Below are 17,400 nucleotides of genomic sequence, written 5' to 3' on the forward strand. Positions count from 1 at the left end.
AGTGCAACATTGTCCTCCATTCACAAGAGGAGTAATTGGATGAACTAGAGGAAAATAATGATTAGCTGTAGATCACTGGTGACGTGTCCACACTGTGGAATAGTGCTGGAAATCTTGTTTCTGAAGAATATACTATCTATCTGGATGGCAAAATTCTACCTTGGCATCCTAGTCCCTAGAGGATGGACTAAATGGGACTTACTGGTAGGTCTCTTCTACCTCTAACTGCTATAATTCCATATTCCAAAGAAAAGTACTTACTTAATTGTGCTGGCCAGTCTTTGGTGAGGGGCTGTCTATTACAGACCCCAATATTCAGGAGAGTACTGGGGACACTGTCACTCACCTTCCCATACCCCTATATACAAGTATTGCTCCACTGGAGTAGGACTTTGCCCCATACTGCTTTAGGTGGCTCTGGGGAACTAAGACCCTGACAAAAAGCCAAATTGCATGTCACTTTTGCCACTCCTCAGAAAACCATGCTTGCATAGTCATTGAGGCATGATAAGAGGGCACTGCAGTGTCTTGGGGGTTGTATTTCTGTTTCCTCATTGGTGGCTCCTACCAGCTGTCAGAGAATCTAAATTTTAAATCGCTTGGACAATGAAAGGGGAGACCTGTACTGAGGTGAGCAGGAAGACGAAGATGGAGAGAAAATAGAGCGTTGGTTCAAATTTGCCACTTCCATAATGTTTTCTGACATCCTTGGGAACCGGATCCTGCTAAGTACTGAGTGCCCTGACCTTCTGCTGAAGGACAGCACAGGTTTGGATCCATGACAGTGGCCTTAATCTGACCCTGCAGTACCTTACATTATAGAGTGCTTTTTTTGTCCTGAAGTATCCTCAAGTGTTTCACAAACAAAAGCTGATCTAGATACTTTACACAGTGCTCACTGCATTTCATGAGTGAGTGAAGTCAACTCTGAGATGAAGTACCCAGTAGCACAAGCTTTCGTGAGCTACAGCTCACTTCATCGGATAATTTGTTAGTCTCTAAGGTGCCACAAGTACTCCTTTTCTTTTTGCGAATACAGACTAACACGGCTGCTACTCTGAAACCAGTAGCACAGTGATTGTGTGTGTGTGTGTGTGTGTGTGTGTTCCTTACCTCGTGCTGCTGGAAATCCCTAGCAACAGAACCTGTGTCCTCCCAGTGATCTGTGTACCTCAGTACAAACCTGTGTAAGTGGGTACAGCTAACTGAGATCCTGGCAAAACTCCCCCAAAAAACAGCAAGTGTCTGTCAGAGCACGGGAATCGTGGGAGGACAAGGAGCATAAAATTCCAGAGTCTCAGTTGGAGGAACTTTCAATCCTGGCCAATGTGAGAGTCCCAAAACTAAAAACACCTGGTAGTTACAATTCATGTGATTGCTAGATGGCACGTGTGGGCATTTCTCAAGCGGTAGAGCACCCCTTTGTTTCTTTTTGTATGTTTTGATATAAAAGAAGAAACTGTTTCCATGTCAAATGAATTATTTTAGATTTAAGAAAAACAACAGGAGTAAAAGCAAAGTCTCCATGAGACAGCACAGTATGTATTTCCTCAGTTACAAGCTGAGGCAACTCTGAGAGTAAGATGGCTGTAGAAATCTGTACACAGGACACATATATGCTAACACTATGGTTTTATCTATTTACTAACCACACATCAAATAATACAACTTTTTTTGTAGTTTGCATAGTGGACCATTTTGTGGCTCCTGAGAGGAGCCATAACTTTGTGCCTACTGACTTTTGTTTGACTAAATTCTTAACATTAATATTGCATTAACATGGTGTGTGCAGTCATACCGTAATTTCATTCCAACCATCTAAATGCTCCCCTTAATTTAATCAAGCTACTCTAGTTTCCTTGTGAGTTATAAATCGCTGTTCTCAGGAAACAAATTAATTTACAGATGTTACAAGCGATAAGATTACCCGGTAGGGTTCCATTTTTAACACATGCAGCTTATAAACTTTATTAACTGAAAAGAATTTCTTCCAACAGGCACTTGCATTAATGGCAGAGGAAGACAAATTAGAGAAAGTGTTAGCTTTATACAGCGTTGCAGGCTCCTTGCAACTGAATTTAGCAGAGTGCTGTTATGAATAATACAACAAAGCTAGTGTATAAAATACACATCCACACCTGTGTTTTTCAGTATTCACTGACTATTGTTGGTGCATGCACAAGACACGAATGTGGTCACTAGAACATACAGGGGCGCTTTCCAGTTGCTTAGCACTTTTGTCACTCTCACTTTCAGGGCTAACTTTCTAGTTCAGTTTCGGCCTGAAGGTTTTTGGAAAGCTTGAGCAAAAAGGGTACCACTGCTTCTAGGATACAAAGTGAAGAAATATCCTTGAATGCTATATAATGCTTCCGAGCAATTCTTTGCTCTTTGTTATTTAGGAGATCAGACTAGGTGACCCTCCTGGCCTTAAATGGTCCCTCCTGACCTTAAAATCTATGATAAAGTGCACTCTTTACAAAGCCTAATAGCTTACAGAAAAATGGAAAAAACTGTTAAAAGGCACAATTGCCTGGTGGTTAAGGAACTGACCTGGGATTTTAGAACTACAGGTTCAGTGCTCTGCTACAGGTTTCCTCTGTGACATTGGGCAAGTTACTTAATCTCTCTTTACTGTAAAATGGGGGTAATATATGCTGTGTCTTCAGATTGTAAACTCTTTGGGCGGGGACAGTCTCTCATTGTGTATGGATAGGACCTAGCACAATGGGGCCCTGTTCTTGGCTGAGGCCTCAAGGTGTTGCAAAGAAATAAAGATCAGCTTAAAATACAAAACTGCTGCTTTAGGGCCTAATGTTGTACTTCATCAGAATTCACAGCACTTTATGATCATGCAGGAGCTTGCAGAATCAAATCTTTCAGTGGCATTTGGGTGACACTGGGAATATTTTTGATGAAAGGCTGATGACATTCTAAAATCTTTAGTTGGACATTCTTCAGAAACTGTATCTGTTTGTGCCACATTGTTCACAGATCAGCCATGTAGCCTTAGAGCAACTTTTCCTATCAGATTTCCCAAACTGATTTAAATGGATATTTGCAAGGTGGCAGAGAACTGCATAAACTCTCCAACAATATATAATGAGTGCATAAATACTGCTGACAAGAACTGATGTGTTTGTCCTGAACATCATGTCATATAGAACTAAGTGCGTGTCTTATGAGTAAAGGTCATGATTCTTAAAATAGTTAATAGCCAATAGCTCTATTTTCTTCCTCAAATTCCAGTGAAGATAATGTCACACACTCATACTCTGTTGCACTCAGTTTTTTTCAGACACATCACAACATTCTAATGCTAGCTAGGTTTCTGATGTCCTTGAGACCAAACCCTGCAGCAAAGCAGGAAGTCACGCTCTTTGGTTTGGACACATAGATCCAATTCATCTGAAACATCCGAATTTCTTTTTTTTTTCAGTACAGTACTTACATTCTTAAAAATGTCTTCCTTGTAACTTCTCCTCCAGGTGCTGTATGCTCTTATATGTGACTCATTATCTTGACACATTTCCCCAGCAACAGTGAACGTGTGTCACTTGTGTTCTTAAGAGATGCACAAATCTAAGAGGCTCTAGACATTATTGCTTTCTGATCTGTGCCTTGCCTCCACAAAACAAGCCACTGGAAAGGGGAACTGATTGCAGCATTAAAAGGATAAGCCGCCCTTCACCTGTATGTCACTCACTCAAACCCAGACCAGTCTTACCAAACTTTGTGCTTGGACACAATTTCTAGATATATCCCCTCTCACCTCACTGAGCACCGTAACAACAAAAAGCTGTGAGGGGAAGGACGGACTACTGGTTAGCAGGTCTGGATTAAAGTTCCTGTTCTGCCATAGAGTTGCTCTGTGACACTAGGCAAGACGCAGAGCCTCCCCTGTACCTCAGTTTCCCACCTATCAATTGGCTAATAGAGCTTCCTAGCTCATAGGGGTGTTGTGAGGCTAAATGCATTAAAAAATGTGTGATACACTCAGCTACTGCTATAACGGATGCCTTAGATGTTCCAAAGGAAAATTGATAGAAAAAAGCATGTAAATCGGTGATATTTAGAATGTGACGTTATTGAACTGTGACTGTATAGATCATTGTTGCAATGAGGGTTTTATGGTTGCACCAGGTCTTGTACAGAGGAGGTCAAGTGCGGTGTCTATGAAAAGGTTGTACTTTGCTGTCTGTATGTGTGTATCATTTTTGTATTTGAAGTTATGAATATTGGCTATGTACCTGTATCTCAATGTGTTTGATTCTAAGTAGCCTTAGTGAAGCATTTGGTCAGCTTCTTGAGAAAGGACTATTCTCAGTAAATGCCCAATCAAGAAACACTTAACTGACAATGGACTTTGGAAGACGCCAATCGACATCTGAGCTTTCCTGGGAATATTCAAACTAACATGTAAACAATGGCATCGGCCTGCAAAAAACTGAATCATTCATAGACATGTGACTTGCCCAGGTGGCTACAAACTCCATCTTGTTGCTGTGACTTTGCACAAGAGAACAAAGGGGTTTCCGCCCACAAGAGACAGAATATAAAAGGCCCTGGAAACTGCTCCATTTTGTCTTCAGCTGGCTTAAGAGATGGCCTCTCCTCCCCAAAGTAGGGTGACCAGACAGCAAGTGCGAAAAATCAGGATGGGGGTGGGGGGTAATATGAGCTTATATAAGAAAAAGACCCAAAAATCGGGACTGTCCCTATAAAGTTGGGACATCTGATCATCCTACCCCAAAGAGATGCCTGAAAGAAACTGGAACAAAGGACAGTAACTACAGGGGTGTGAGTGATTGCTGGATCAAGACTAGGAAGGAGTCTAGTCTGTGAAAGAAGCTTATTGGAACATCTCTGAGGATGAGATTTACCTGCATTCAGTTTCCTACTGTATTAGGCTTAGACTTGCATGTTTTTGTTTTATTTTGCTTGGTAACTGACTTTGTTCTGTCTGTTATTACTTGGAACCACGTAAATCCTTCTTTTTATATTTAATAACATTACTTTTGCTTATTATTGAACCCAGAGTTAGTGACTAATACCTGGGGGGAGCAAACAGCTGTGTGATAGAAAGATACTCTATCAGTGTTATAGAGGGCAGACAATTTATGAGTTTACCCTGTATAAGCTTTATGCAGAGTAAAACAGATTTATTTGGGGTTTGGATCCCATTGGGAACTGGGTATCTGGGTGCTGGACACAGGAGCACTTCTTAAGTCATTTTCAGTTAAGTCTGCAGCTTTGAGGGACGTGGTTTAGACCTGGGTCTGTGTTTGAGGCAGACTGGTGTGTCTGGCTCAACAAGGCAGGGTTCTGAAATCCCAAACTGGCCAGGAAAACAGACCCAGAGATAGTCTCAGCACATCAGGTGGCAGGCCCAAGGGGATTTCTGTGACCCAACCCATCACACAGACCTCAGTGGTTCAGGAGCCAAATTAGCTATCAACATTACTCAAAAGACACTCTGCTTAAAAAAGCTTGGGAATAATGAACCTGTTGTTGAAAAACAGCTTGGATGGGAGCCTTGAAGGGACGTAGGCATGGCAGTGCTGAGCGTCACAGCACTAATTTTTAGGCGCCTAGAAAGATCATGGGAAAAACACTGCAACCCACAAGGTGAGGTGCCCAGGCTCCTATACAATGAATGGGGAGCCACAGGCACCTAAGTATGCAATCCACAAAAGCCGGCATGCTGGGTGGGGAGCCGCCTGAGCTAGCCAAAGACAGATGCCCACAGGAGTGGTGTGTGCTAAACCCTGCCCCTCTCATGGAGATAGGCACCTAGGTCAGCTTAGCAATCCAGGAACAGGCATCCCAATGTCTGCAGTCGGGCAGCTCAAGCACCAAGGCTGCTTTTTGAGGGAATGTGGCTGCCTTGCTTCACACACAATGGTAGGAGGAGGTGCTCCCCTTACAAGTTATAGCCAAGTAATTAGAGTACTTGTCTGGGGTGTGAGAGATCCAGGTTCAATTGCCCACTTTTGAGGGAGGAAGGGGCAAGGATTTGAACAGGATTTTTAAACCTCTCAAGAGAACGTGCTACCCACTGAGCTACAGGACATTCTGAGGTGAGGCTCCCTCATTCGTTCCTCTTGAAGCTGTTGCAGTCTGGATAAATAATGAAAGAGTGGCTTGGGCAGGGGGACTGGACCCAGGGTCTCCCACCTTGGTGCCCTAACCACTGGGCTACAGAGTTATTCTCTTATACATGCTCTCTGTCTGGCCCAATGACTGTTTCATCCACAGGGAGTCAGAGAGAGAGATACAAAAAGAAAAGGAGTACTTGTGGCACCTTAGAGACTAACAAATTTATTAGAGCATAAGCTTTCGTGAGCTACAGCTCACTTCATCGGATGCATTCATGGGAACCACTCCATAGTGCAGTGTTTAGGGTATGCACATGGGAGACCCTGGATCTAGTCCCCCACCTCCAATTGCTCTTGCATCATTTATCCAGAGCTTCACTAGGGGCAACTGAGGGAACCCTGCATCGGAATATACCAGAGCTCCCTGACTGGAGCAGCCTCCTAAGTGGTAGGAGATGCCTCTCCAAATCCCTTTTCCCCCTCTGGCAGGGAAGGGGGAGGGGGAGCATGGCAGAATTGAACCTGGATCTCCACATCCCAGGTGAATGCTGTAACCTCTGGTTATATCCTGAATGGGACCTGATCTAGCAGGTGTGCTCACAGGCCACCTACTGGATCAGGTCCTGCATGTGACTTAGGTAGCTGAACTCCTGCCTTCCCCCGGTTCATTAATTGTGCTGGGGCATTGGCGCCCAGATGCCTAGAGGGAGGCAGCAGTATGCGTGCCCATAGGCAGGAACAGAAGTGTCTAGGGATCCTTTACTTTGAAACACTTAGGCACCAAGTGACAGTAATCTCGCATACACCAATTTTACACAGATTTAACACCATTGGCTACAAAGCAAATGAAGAAGAGCTGATATTGGGTCCCATCTACTTACTTATATGCTAAGCAGTAACTAATCTTATATAATATGCAGACAGACTTTTCTGAATTACCAGCATTAGACTTGGCAGCACTTCATTTTGTAGATTAGCCAAAATTTGAATTTGCGCCCTTATCTATATGTATTCCCAGATAAAAATCTACATTCAGATGGCATTAAGGTTGAGTGTATCTCAGTAATTTAGGGTAAGTACATTACAGGACTATTGCAATTATCTCAAAAAGAAGCATAAGCCCAGGAAATTCAGATAAGGTTAAAACTAAAAGTAATCCAAACATGTTAAACTATGGGAATAAACAATAAGTGCATCCTAACAACCTTAATTTTGCCCTGTCATGACACCATGTAATAACCATCTGATTATGATTAAGACATTTTAGTATTTGTTGGCCCAGACTAGTTAAAAGTCTTTAAAAGTCAGTTATTAGATATTTATTTCCCTCTTGATGTCAACACATGGCAGAGTTAACGTTCTTTAATGTAGCCTACGCACAACACTTAGGTGGATTTAAACGACAGGGCAAGATTGAAGCATTTGTATTTACTCTGAAATAATCATTTGGGACAAATAAAACTGAACCTGGGTGCTAAACTTCTTAAAGGAACTATTTAAAAACTTTAAATACTTTAAAAACTTTTAAATCCCTGGAAGCATTGTGATTTTGGGGAGAATACACTTCCCCCCTCCTCCGTCCCATCATACATAAAGGGTTGAATCCCTGCTTTAAGTGTAAAATTCAATTTAGCATTCTCTTTGGAGACACAGCTAAACCCTCTACAAAATGTAGGAACATTAAATGTTCTAGCTCACCTTTTTTAAGGTTTATAGGCATTTCTAGGATGTTTGCCACTGCAGGTGTATTTGACTTCCTCACAAATAGGGATTAATTAAACCTCATGAGTGCCTGGCAAGCTAGGTAAGTATTGTTATAGCAGGAGACGTTAGAGGGCTTTCCCTTCACCCTCTTGCCTGGTTCTTGTCATGCAGACAGAAAGCAGAAGACCAGAAGTCCGAAGTGCAGGCAATTTGATGTTTATTGGGGTTCATTCCAAGCAAGCATATCCACAGCTCTCCATGCCGGCAGAGTCTGTTTCCCATTGTTCCATTCCCAGCTCTGACACCACTGAGCCTTTACCCCGTATCCCCCTTCCCAGCTCTGATGCTACAGAGCCATGCCTGTGTCTCCCTTCCCCACTCCCACCTCCCATCCCCCACTTCTTAGCAGGCCCAATATACCTTCAGTGAACACCCCTAGTCACACCCATTACAACTTATGGTCATATTCCGTTCGGGAGGGTCGTGAGTTGGAGTCTTCATCCCACCTCTTTGGTATCTCAGGGGAGGATAAGGAGTGAGGTTATAATCTGGTCAGAGGCAGGCACTTCTCTGGTCTTTCAGTGTTTTACCTTCCCCCCCACCCAATCCCCGCTTGTCCCTCCTGACTGGTTGCTTGACCTTGCCTTGAGATAAGGAGCTGAGGCAGTCTTCAAGTGTGCACTCATATATTTACATTTCCACCACCATGCCCAGTAACACTTTAGCTGTATCTCTTATCTTTTCCCATTGTACCATTGCCCATTTGGTTGTGGGAAATTCAACACACAGTCTCTTTGTTCGTTGTTCTTCACACATATTAGTATAAGATACAAGAGTATCAAAACATCAAACCCAAAATTCTATCTCAGGCTGGCAAACAAGCCTATATATTAACAGGGGTTACCAGCTGACCCTGGTATTCACTCTTACAAGCTCCTTTTTCATGACATGTGAGCAAGTCTATGATTTTATGAAGTATTTGGTCTTAGAAGTAAATGTTGCATTGATGTGCTGATTTGGGGGGTTTTCTGATTTTGTTTCTTTAGGAGAGAAAAAGAGTTTTTCCTTTGGCCTTTCTCTCTCTATCTTTGAGAGAGAATTCTAGAGACAGAGTTGCTCCCTGGAAACCAGGCATTCAAGTTTGGGCTGAAATTGCAGAAAGAGGGGATGGCCCTGCATGACATTTGTGACCACCACTACGCTAGGATAGCATATGTGTAAATAAAACAAGTTTCACTGAGAATATACCCCACCTCCATATAGCTGATTCTTCTACATATAGGAAGCTTCGCTGCAAGGCCTCAACAGCTGCTTTACTCAGCCAAGGGGTGACAGTCTTATCGTTCTCCTTTTACATATAGGGAAAGTGAAGTGCAAAGAGTAAGGCCAAAAAAAAAAGTTCTTATTGACTTTTAGACAAAGAAATACACACCCATCACACATCTTAAGTACAGGTAAAATCCCTGTGTTATATCCACCACTGGTTAGCTAATTTACCAAATTCTTGCCCCATAAAAGGAAGAGTTTTTACACCAGTGAGTCACAGATGAAACAGGATGAACCCAGTGCTTCATTTGTGCCAAGGCTTGCCAGGGCTCAGCCCTGGTACCTTTAGGCTTGACAGTTCATAACCCCTGCACCTCTGGGCTTGCTGCATCAGTTATGAATGTAAAAAAGTTGCCTGAGCCCCACCACCTAATTGCTTGAGCTCTGGCACCTCTTTCATTACAAATTAAGTACTGGATGAACTCTTACATTTTAGATTATTGAGTCACTTTGGAACCATGCTGTCAAGGACATCTGCCCATGCCTAGCCTACCCCAGTGGGAGTTTTCAAAGCATAGAGTAAGAGCTTGTATAAATCAGCACTAACAGAGCACCCTCAGACTGTGGGAAAAATCTCCAGGGGGCTCTAGGAGTTTGATGGAGAGCTTTGCCTGCTGCCAAAGCACAATGGAATACCAGTTGAGTACCCCTCACATACAAGGACTGCTGTGACATGAGGCAAAGGATGCCACATAGCCACAATGCCCTCCCCCGCCACTCTTCTGAGGAAAGATTTTGGCACACAGAAGCAGACCTTCCTCTCCTTTCATCCCCTCAATGGGACATATCAGAGGGGAGGGTGTGAATAGCAGAGCTCACTCACCTTTGTTTTCACCATTCTCCCAAGCAGTGCAGTCACCACCTTTTATTTTGCCTGTGTCCGTTTCTGATGGACTGCAAGTCAGGTAGCATTTCTGTTGTAATGATTATTAGAAGCTAGTGCTGTAGCCTTGTACTTTCTTTTCTTTGTTCTGTGATTCATTTGCCACTTGGGTAAAGGAGCACACTGTTCTTTTGTGTCCTACTTTCCTGCTTTAACTAAAATGGCTGTAAGTAAAGACAATAAAAATGCGCAGTCTTTTCCATGCAGCGCTGCATATAGTACATGTCAACACGCTATGGAATATGACAAACCATGTTGTTATGATATAAACTCTTAGTTTAGAGAATGGATTCTCGACGCTCCATCTAGTGCCCACACAAAGTCAATACTAGTACAATACGCCTATGGTGTGATCGTAGAGAGACAAGGTAGATGAAGTAATATCTTTTATTGGATCAACTTCCTTTGATGAAAGAAGCAAGCTTTGGAAGAGCTCTGTGTAGTTCGAAAGCGTGTCTCTTTCACCAACGGAAGTTGATCCAATAAAAGATATTACCTCCCCCACCTTGTTTCTCTAATATCCTGGGACCAACATGGCTACAACATTGCAACACAGTCTGATCTGTAACTAAGGAATTAGACTCAGTGTTCTGTACTCTTCACCTATGAATCCTGAGTGGTAGCATTTTGCACTCATGTTGCACTGGTGCAAATGGCAACACAAGGTGCCAGGCAACAGAGAATTGGATCCAAAGCTTTTCACAAAGCATCAGCAGCTCTTCTAATCTTTGTCTGTATGAAGTATTCAGTGTAAAGGCAATATTGAAAAATAGCCACCTCACTGTGTACTGAATATTTATTTTGTGATCTCTGAAGAAAATTGGATAAACCACTTTGCTCAAATGAACTACAACAGACCGATACAAAAAACAATCACATTGTAATTTGATACCCAGTATCTTCTAAAGAGGATCATTTACCATTTAAGACAAAATCTGTTAGTTTAAAAAATAGTTTGGTCAGTAAAAATCAATAAATACAATCTTTAACTGAAAGTGAAATTCCAACAAGCAAAAACAGAGCGAGAACCAGATCTTCAGCTGGTGTAAATTGACACAGTGGAACTATGCAAATTTACACCTACAAGTCTGGCCACAGAATGTCTAAACAATCTCAAAACCTCACTTTCATGTAGCGATAGATCAGTTTTAATCATAGATTAGAAATGAAAAAAAAAATGGCACAAATTAAGACAAATTAATTACAAGTCTAACAAAAGTACTTAGCATTTTGGAGAGCCAGAGATCATTGTTACAAAGAATGAGCTGATGTGGGGCACCAGCAGCATCCGCACCCATGTTCACTTAGCGGCATCTCCCCCTTTTTTTAAAAAAAAAAAATTTGGACTGCCAATTTTGCATGTGGCTCCTGGGAAGGAATGAGGCCCTACATCACTTGGTAGATGTACATAGGTATTATGAGAGAGAGTGAGAAGGGGGATGAGGAATATCTTTTATTGGACAAGTCTCTGTTAGTGGAAGGCACAAGCTTTCAAGCTTCACAAAGCACTTCCTTCCTGAGACCTGAGGAAGGGCTTTGTGAAGCTTGAAAGCTTGTCCTTTCCACTAACGGAAGCTGGTCCAATACAAGATATACCTCACCCACCTTATGTGTCTCATATCCTGGGACCAACACAGCTACAACATTGTAAACATATATATGATGGCATGTAGAGCTAGATCTTGCAAGGTGCTGAGGGCTTCTTGAGAAGTGCCGAGTGCTCTCAAATCCCACTTATTTCAATGGGAGCAGATCCCTTATCCCTTAGCACCTTGCAGGATTGGGCCCTTAATAATTAACACACAACAAAGGATTTCTGCTCCAGCTAGTGACCTGAGAGCTAGCTTTAGCTTCATCTTTGTAAGGCATTTCCTCTTAAATTAATCAAACTTTCTGAACATGAGGTTCTGTCACTTCCCAGAGGCTTCCAGATATTTTTCTATTTCACTTTAAGGGACAGATCTTCAGCTGGATTAGATTAACATAGCTTCATTGATTGGGGATCTGGCTTTAAGAGCTAAGTGTTTATCCAGTGTACTAAAACAAATGCAGCATGATGTTCACTCTTGGAAACAGAGCAGTTCTCCATATCAATATTGAGGATAATTTTGGCAGTATAAAGGCTTCCTTTAAAATGCTGCTAGTTTTCTAACCCGTGTTCACCCGCACATTTTCTTCTTTAGTAAACTGTACAGTAGCAGCAGGAGTTTCCTGGTGGTTGTCCTCAATTTTTAGTCCAAGGTTATCAAATCCAATGCTGGCTGGTTGTGGTAAACTGGTTGTGGCTTCTTCTGCTGTTCGAGTTGGAGTAGAACAGTACAAAATGAAGCCCACCATAATGACACCAAAGGACAGGAGGTAGAGACCTGAAAACTGACAAGGATATGGGGAGGGGAGGGGAAAGGAAATAGATGTGGTTAGTAATCCTGACTTATGATTGTGCCTTGCAGAAAGAGCATCAGTTACAGCTACACTTTCTTTATGTCTCAATATTTAGAGTGCATCCATCACCATAGTATATGGGGCCCAAAAAACAAAATTCAGAAGCTCAGACCACTGTCAGACTCAGACTGCCTTATTGTTCCTCTCCACTTCCCCTTCTTAACACTGGTATACAGGGAATTGTTGTCCTAAGTTTAGACACCCATCTTGACTGATGTGACCAAGGATAACATGGTTCTAGATACGGTGATGGCAAAGAGTAATTGTTTATGCAAATGAACACTAATGTAATGTACCACTGAGTGTTTTCCATTTTAAATGCAACATGGCCAAATTCTGTGATGGATTTACTCCAGACTTTCACCTGTGAGAAAGAATTTGTCCCTGTTGTTGGAATTCTGCAAGTCACTAGATCAGTAGGTGTGTTGTACATCACTTTTAACCATTTGATGTGCTATATACTTGTTATTACTGGGCCAACCCTGTTTTTCTGTCTCCTGTAAAAGGATCAAATTACCCTCAGCTGGGAACAGTTTGTCAGCAGACACAAAAAGCTACAGATTTTCTTCCCAACACCATAATTACTGAAGCAGCTGGATGACTGAAATCAAAATATCCCTGATCCAAACTAACTCCCCAGGAATAATGCAGGCATAATATTCTTTTGAGACCTGATCCTGCTGTCAATAGAAAGACTCCCATTGGTTTCAATGCATGCAGGATTGTTCCATAAGTCTTTGTTATCTATGCTTATTGTCTTATGGCTGAGATTTTCAATTATGTTTTATGATTATTGCTTAATACTATAAATTCTGATGGAGGTTTGTATTGTTTCACTTGTCTGCTAATACTTGCACTGACAGTTCTGGTGTCAAGAGGATTCTATTACCAACTACAATTAACTTTGACAAAGTCAGTGTCAAAAATTATTTTCAGCTGAATCAGAATGCAGTATAGCAACCCAGCTTTACAGAAGTTCAGTTGCTTGGCGTATTGGCATTAATACTAGCCAGAATTTTTCAAACACTGTCCTCAATTTTAAGGAAAACAAGTAATTCTTCACAGTCACAAAATGAAGGAAAAATTGGGACTTCAGACTCAAGCCTCTTTGATAGCTCAGCACTTGGGCACGACATGATACTGCACGTGTAGAGGTGAGCTGGCTCAGAATGGACAGGGGCCTGAGCTTAATATGGTCACGCAGGTACAACTGGTTTCGGAGTAGCAGCTGTGTTAGTCTGTATTCGCAAAAAAGAAAAAGAGTACTTGTGGCACCTTAGAGACTAACAAATTTATTTGAGCATAAGCTTTCGTGAGCTTCAGCTCACTTCATCCGATGTGAATTTGTTAGTCTCTAAGGTGCCACAAGTACTCCTTTTCTTTTTTGCAGGTACAACTGAAGTTGAACTACTAAGGAAGGGTAAATGGCTGCTACAATTCCAACTCCTCAGCTTCTAAATCTAAGCATTTCAGAAATTATGTAAATTGTGCCAGATTCTGTTCAGTTACACTGATGTTAATCTGGAGTAACTCTTACCTGTAATGGAGTTACTCCAGGGTTACAAAAGTTTAAACTGAAGACAGAATTTTGCCCGTGGATGTCTAAATTTTATTTATTGGTTCCCATGAAGACGGTCTGTTTTCACAGAGCCTTTGGTTTATGTCCATGGTCATCTTATAAACAGGCAGCTAAATTCTCATCAGGCACACAGATGTAGCAAAGCAGAATGTACTGGTGCCCATAATCTCTAATAAGCATGCTCATGCACAGCTTCCCCTGCTATGCCCCACCTAAAAGGATTATTCTTCTTAGGATCTGTGGCTAAGACTTTCAAAGTGACTGATCTGGGGGCATGACTTTCTGAAAATGCTGAGCACTCAGCCCTGAAACTCAGGCCCTTTTTGGGGTGCAACCAAAACTTGAGGAACACAAAATAGTCACCTTTGAAAGTCTTAGCTTAGCTGCAGAGCTATTGCCAGGTCCAAGGGACAAATGTAGGCATAAACATGAAGATCATACCTTGGCCCACCCAGGAATGCCTCTGCCTCTCAAGGAGGGGTTGTAGGACAGTTTCTTCAGGGCTTTAAAGGGAGATGATGAGAACAATGATCATACCCTCTTCCTTGCACTTTCACTGCTGAACATGGGATTTCTGGACACACAGCACCTGCTGTGACTTGGCTTAAAACAGACAACTCATCTCCAATCTGCACTGTGGATTTCTGTGACATAACATTGTACCATGCATGAAACTCCCACTGTCATTGATAGGAGGCCTGAGTACATAATGTGCAACAGACTGCTACAATATGGACTAGAGAAAGTTTTGACCATTGAATAGTTTGCAGCATAGGAACTGCAAGTAAGCAAAAGGGGTGATTGGAGCCCATTTGTGAGCACCCACAAAATGACTGCTGAAACTTACATTCATCTTGTAATTAGAGATGATGGTTCCCTAAGCTTTCCAATCATATTTATGTTTTACCTAATTATTGCACTGATGTCTTGTACTGACACCAATTATTCCAGAATATTTACCAGTCACTTTAATGCAAACTCCGCTGGGATTTCTTTTCAATATGATACTGCCAACTGCTCTTGGGGCACTCTCCCTCTAGAGGTCCTAGCTTCCTCCTAACCTGTCCCCCTTTCTACTTCACATTAGCCCATTCAATCAACTTAGCTTAAAATGAGTCAATCAGCCCTTAAACTCTGGGGTGTGCAGACTTCCTTTGTCTACCTATCATTTTCTTAGGCCATGTATACATTACAAAATTAAGTCAACCTAACTTATGTCAGCATACAGCCACCACAGTAATTTCTTCACTTGTGCGTGCCTACACTTTGTTCATGTCAACAGTGCGTGTCTTCAACAGGACTGCTTGTATCAATTGTGCTGTCAGTGTGGAGCATTGTGGGACGGCTTCTGAAAACCAGTAAAGGTCGACCTAAATAACAGTATCTACACTGACATGACATTGACCTAACTACATTGACCTTAGCCCTATGCCTCTCAAGGCAGTGGAGTTATTAAATAGGCACAGCAGGGTGGTTATGTCAGCGGGAGCGACATTTAAGTTTAGACACTTCCATAGTTAGGTCATCATAAGCTTTTTTGCATCGATCTAACTCTGTAGTGTAGACCAGGCCCTAGAGGCAGCTGGGCATGGTGCTGTTGTCCCTACACTCTCCTAAACCTTTCTGCCTCCCCAGACCGCTCCGTTTTCCTTCCTTTATAACTGGGCTTGTTTTCCTTATTGGTCCCAACTGTGGTGCATGCCTCCATGATTGGCAGTCCCAGCACTTGTGCTGGGGTGTGGTCAGCCTGGTTGCCTATAAGCCAGGAAGTCTGTCCTTCCACTTCTGCTTATGCTTGGTATGGGGTTTGCACCACAGACAAAAAACCATTTTAAATGCAGGCGACTCAACTTTTTAGAGATGAGTAATTAGGAAAATTAAATTTGGATTCTCTGATGCATAAGTTACTCTAACCACTAGAGCATGTGCTAGAGAATAAGGTATGTATCTTAGACACCAAGGCAGAGATACTTTTCTTGAAATAATAGAATAAAGGCTAAATCCTGGCTCTAAGTACAGGGGGCGTTCAAGGAGGAAGCGGCTCCATCATAGTCCAGGCATCGTGGCTGGAGCCATTCTCCCCATGAGTAAATTTCAATGCCTGCATAGATAGCACAGCATTAGTTAGCTAGACGGATGGCTCTGGAAGTTGGGAGGAGGGCACTAAAGCAGCATCTGTCAAAAGCTACAGCCAGCATTCCTCCAGCACAGCCCTACTAGCTCTGTGGGGAGAGGTGTAAGGCCAGGGCTATGCTCCCACCCTGCTTACACAAATGCCCCCTGAAGCGTTGCATGCTAAGACGACTGCTGGCTGGCCTCCATCACTTATGCTCCGAAGACCAATCTGAAACTGTGTAGACAATGGCAGTCTTTACAGTGATGATGATGGGTATCAGATTGGGCCCTAATAATAGAAGCAGCCACACCACGTTTGCTTCCTGCATTGGGGCAGGAAAGGGTCTCCCATCCTTCTTCCCCCTACAGACTCATAGGCAGAGCCATGTAATTTAACCCTTCTGGTGCACAGCAAGCGGATGGGCTTGTGGTTAAGGCACTGAACTGGGTTCAATTTCTAGCTCTGACACAGACTTTCCTGTGTGACATTGGGCAATTTACTTCACTTCTCTGGCCTTTAGATTCTCTAGCTGTAAAATGATGATCAAAATCCTTCCTGACCTCACAGGGATGGTGTGGGGCTAAATGCTTAGATACGATGGGGATGAGGCCAGATAAGTATGGGGGTTGAGATTAAAGTAGATAGAAGTGCTGCTCAGTAATCCAATGTCACTAGAACTCATTTGGGTTGAACTCACTAAATTTGGGGGTGTGGAGAAATGTGTGGCACTGACTGCAGCCCCTTCCCTTTGGAACAGAAACAGAAAGGGGGTTATTCCTCAGGCACGAAGTAAGCCATTGTTCCATTCTTTGACACCTTTTGCATTGGTAGTTCCACAGCTCCAGTGTGTTTTATGCCTCACACTGCTGAAGAAATAAATTCTCGCATAGTTTTGCTTGCCCTCCTCTAGCTGTTTTTAGAGGAGAGATTTTGTTTTCCCTTCCACCAGGACAACCTCAACATGTCTTTTAGGCTACTATATGTGGAACAGGGCTGAGTTCAGAGGACTAAAAGCTCCATTTTAATTAGTGCCCCATGTACCATATCTGAAAAACCAATATTCAAGAACAAGTATTTATTTATTTTACTCTGTTTTATTCAGCCAGGCTTTGTTACACCAATTTAAAGCAGCATAAAACTAATTTTTGTTAAAATCTTTACAACTTGTGTATGTAGACAAGGGCTTTGTCCAATACCAAATCTAAAGTCTACTATCAATGTGATTGGTAATCCAGTAACTCCACCTAGTGTC

The 17,400-nt window shown here is 42.4% G+C and overlaps 1 protein-coding gene across 1 annotated transcript in view; it reads right to left on the bottom strand.

Annotated features, from left to right (window-relative positions):
* Positions 1 to 10,789: 10,789 nt before the first annotated feature.
* SLC35F2 (solute carrier family 35 member F2) overlaps positions 10,790 to 17,400 on the bottom strand; it is a 35,104-nt gene continuing 28,493 nt past the window's right edge. The window contains exon 8 of the mRNA XM_038419113.2: positions 10,790 to 12,384. Within this exon, the coding sequence (XP_038275041.2) occupies positions 12,160 to 12,384 (225 nt within the window). The 3' untranslated portion in view covers positions 10,790 to 12,159. The remainder of the gene's footprint in view (positions 12,385 to 17,400) is intronic.

The sequence above is a fragment of the Dermochelys coriacea genome, chromosome 1 (assembly GCF_009764565.3).
Source record: "Dermochelys coriacea isolate rDerCor1 chromosome 1, rDerCor1.pri.v4, whole genome shotgun sequence".
Taxonomy (NCBI): domain Eukaryota; kingdom Metazoa; phylum Chordata; order Testudines; family Dermochelyidae; genus Dermochelys; species Dermochelys coriacea.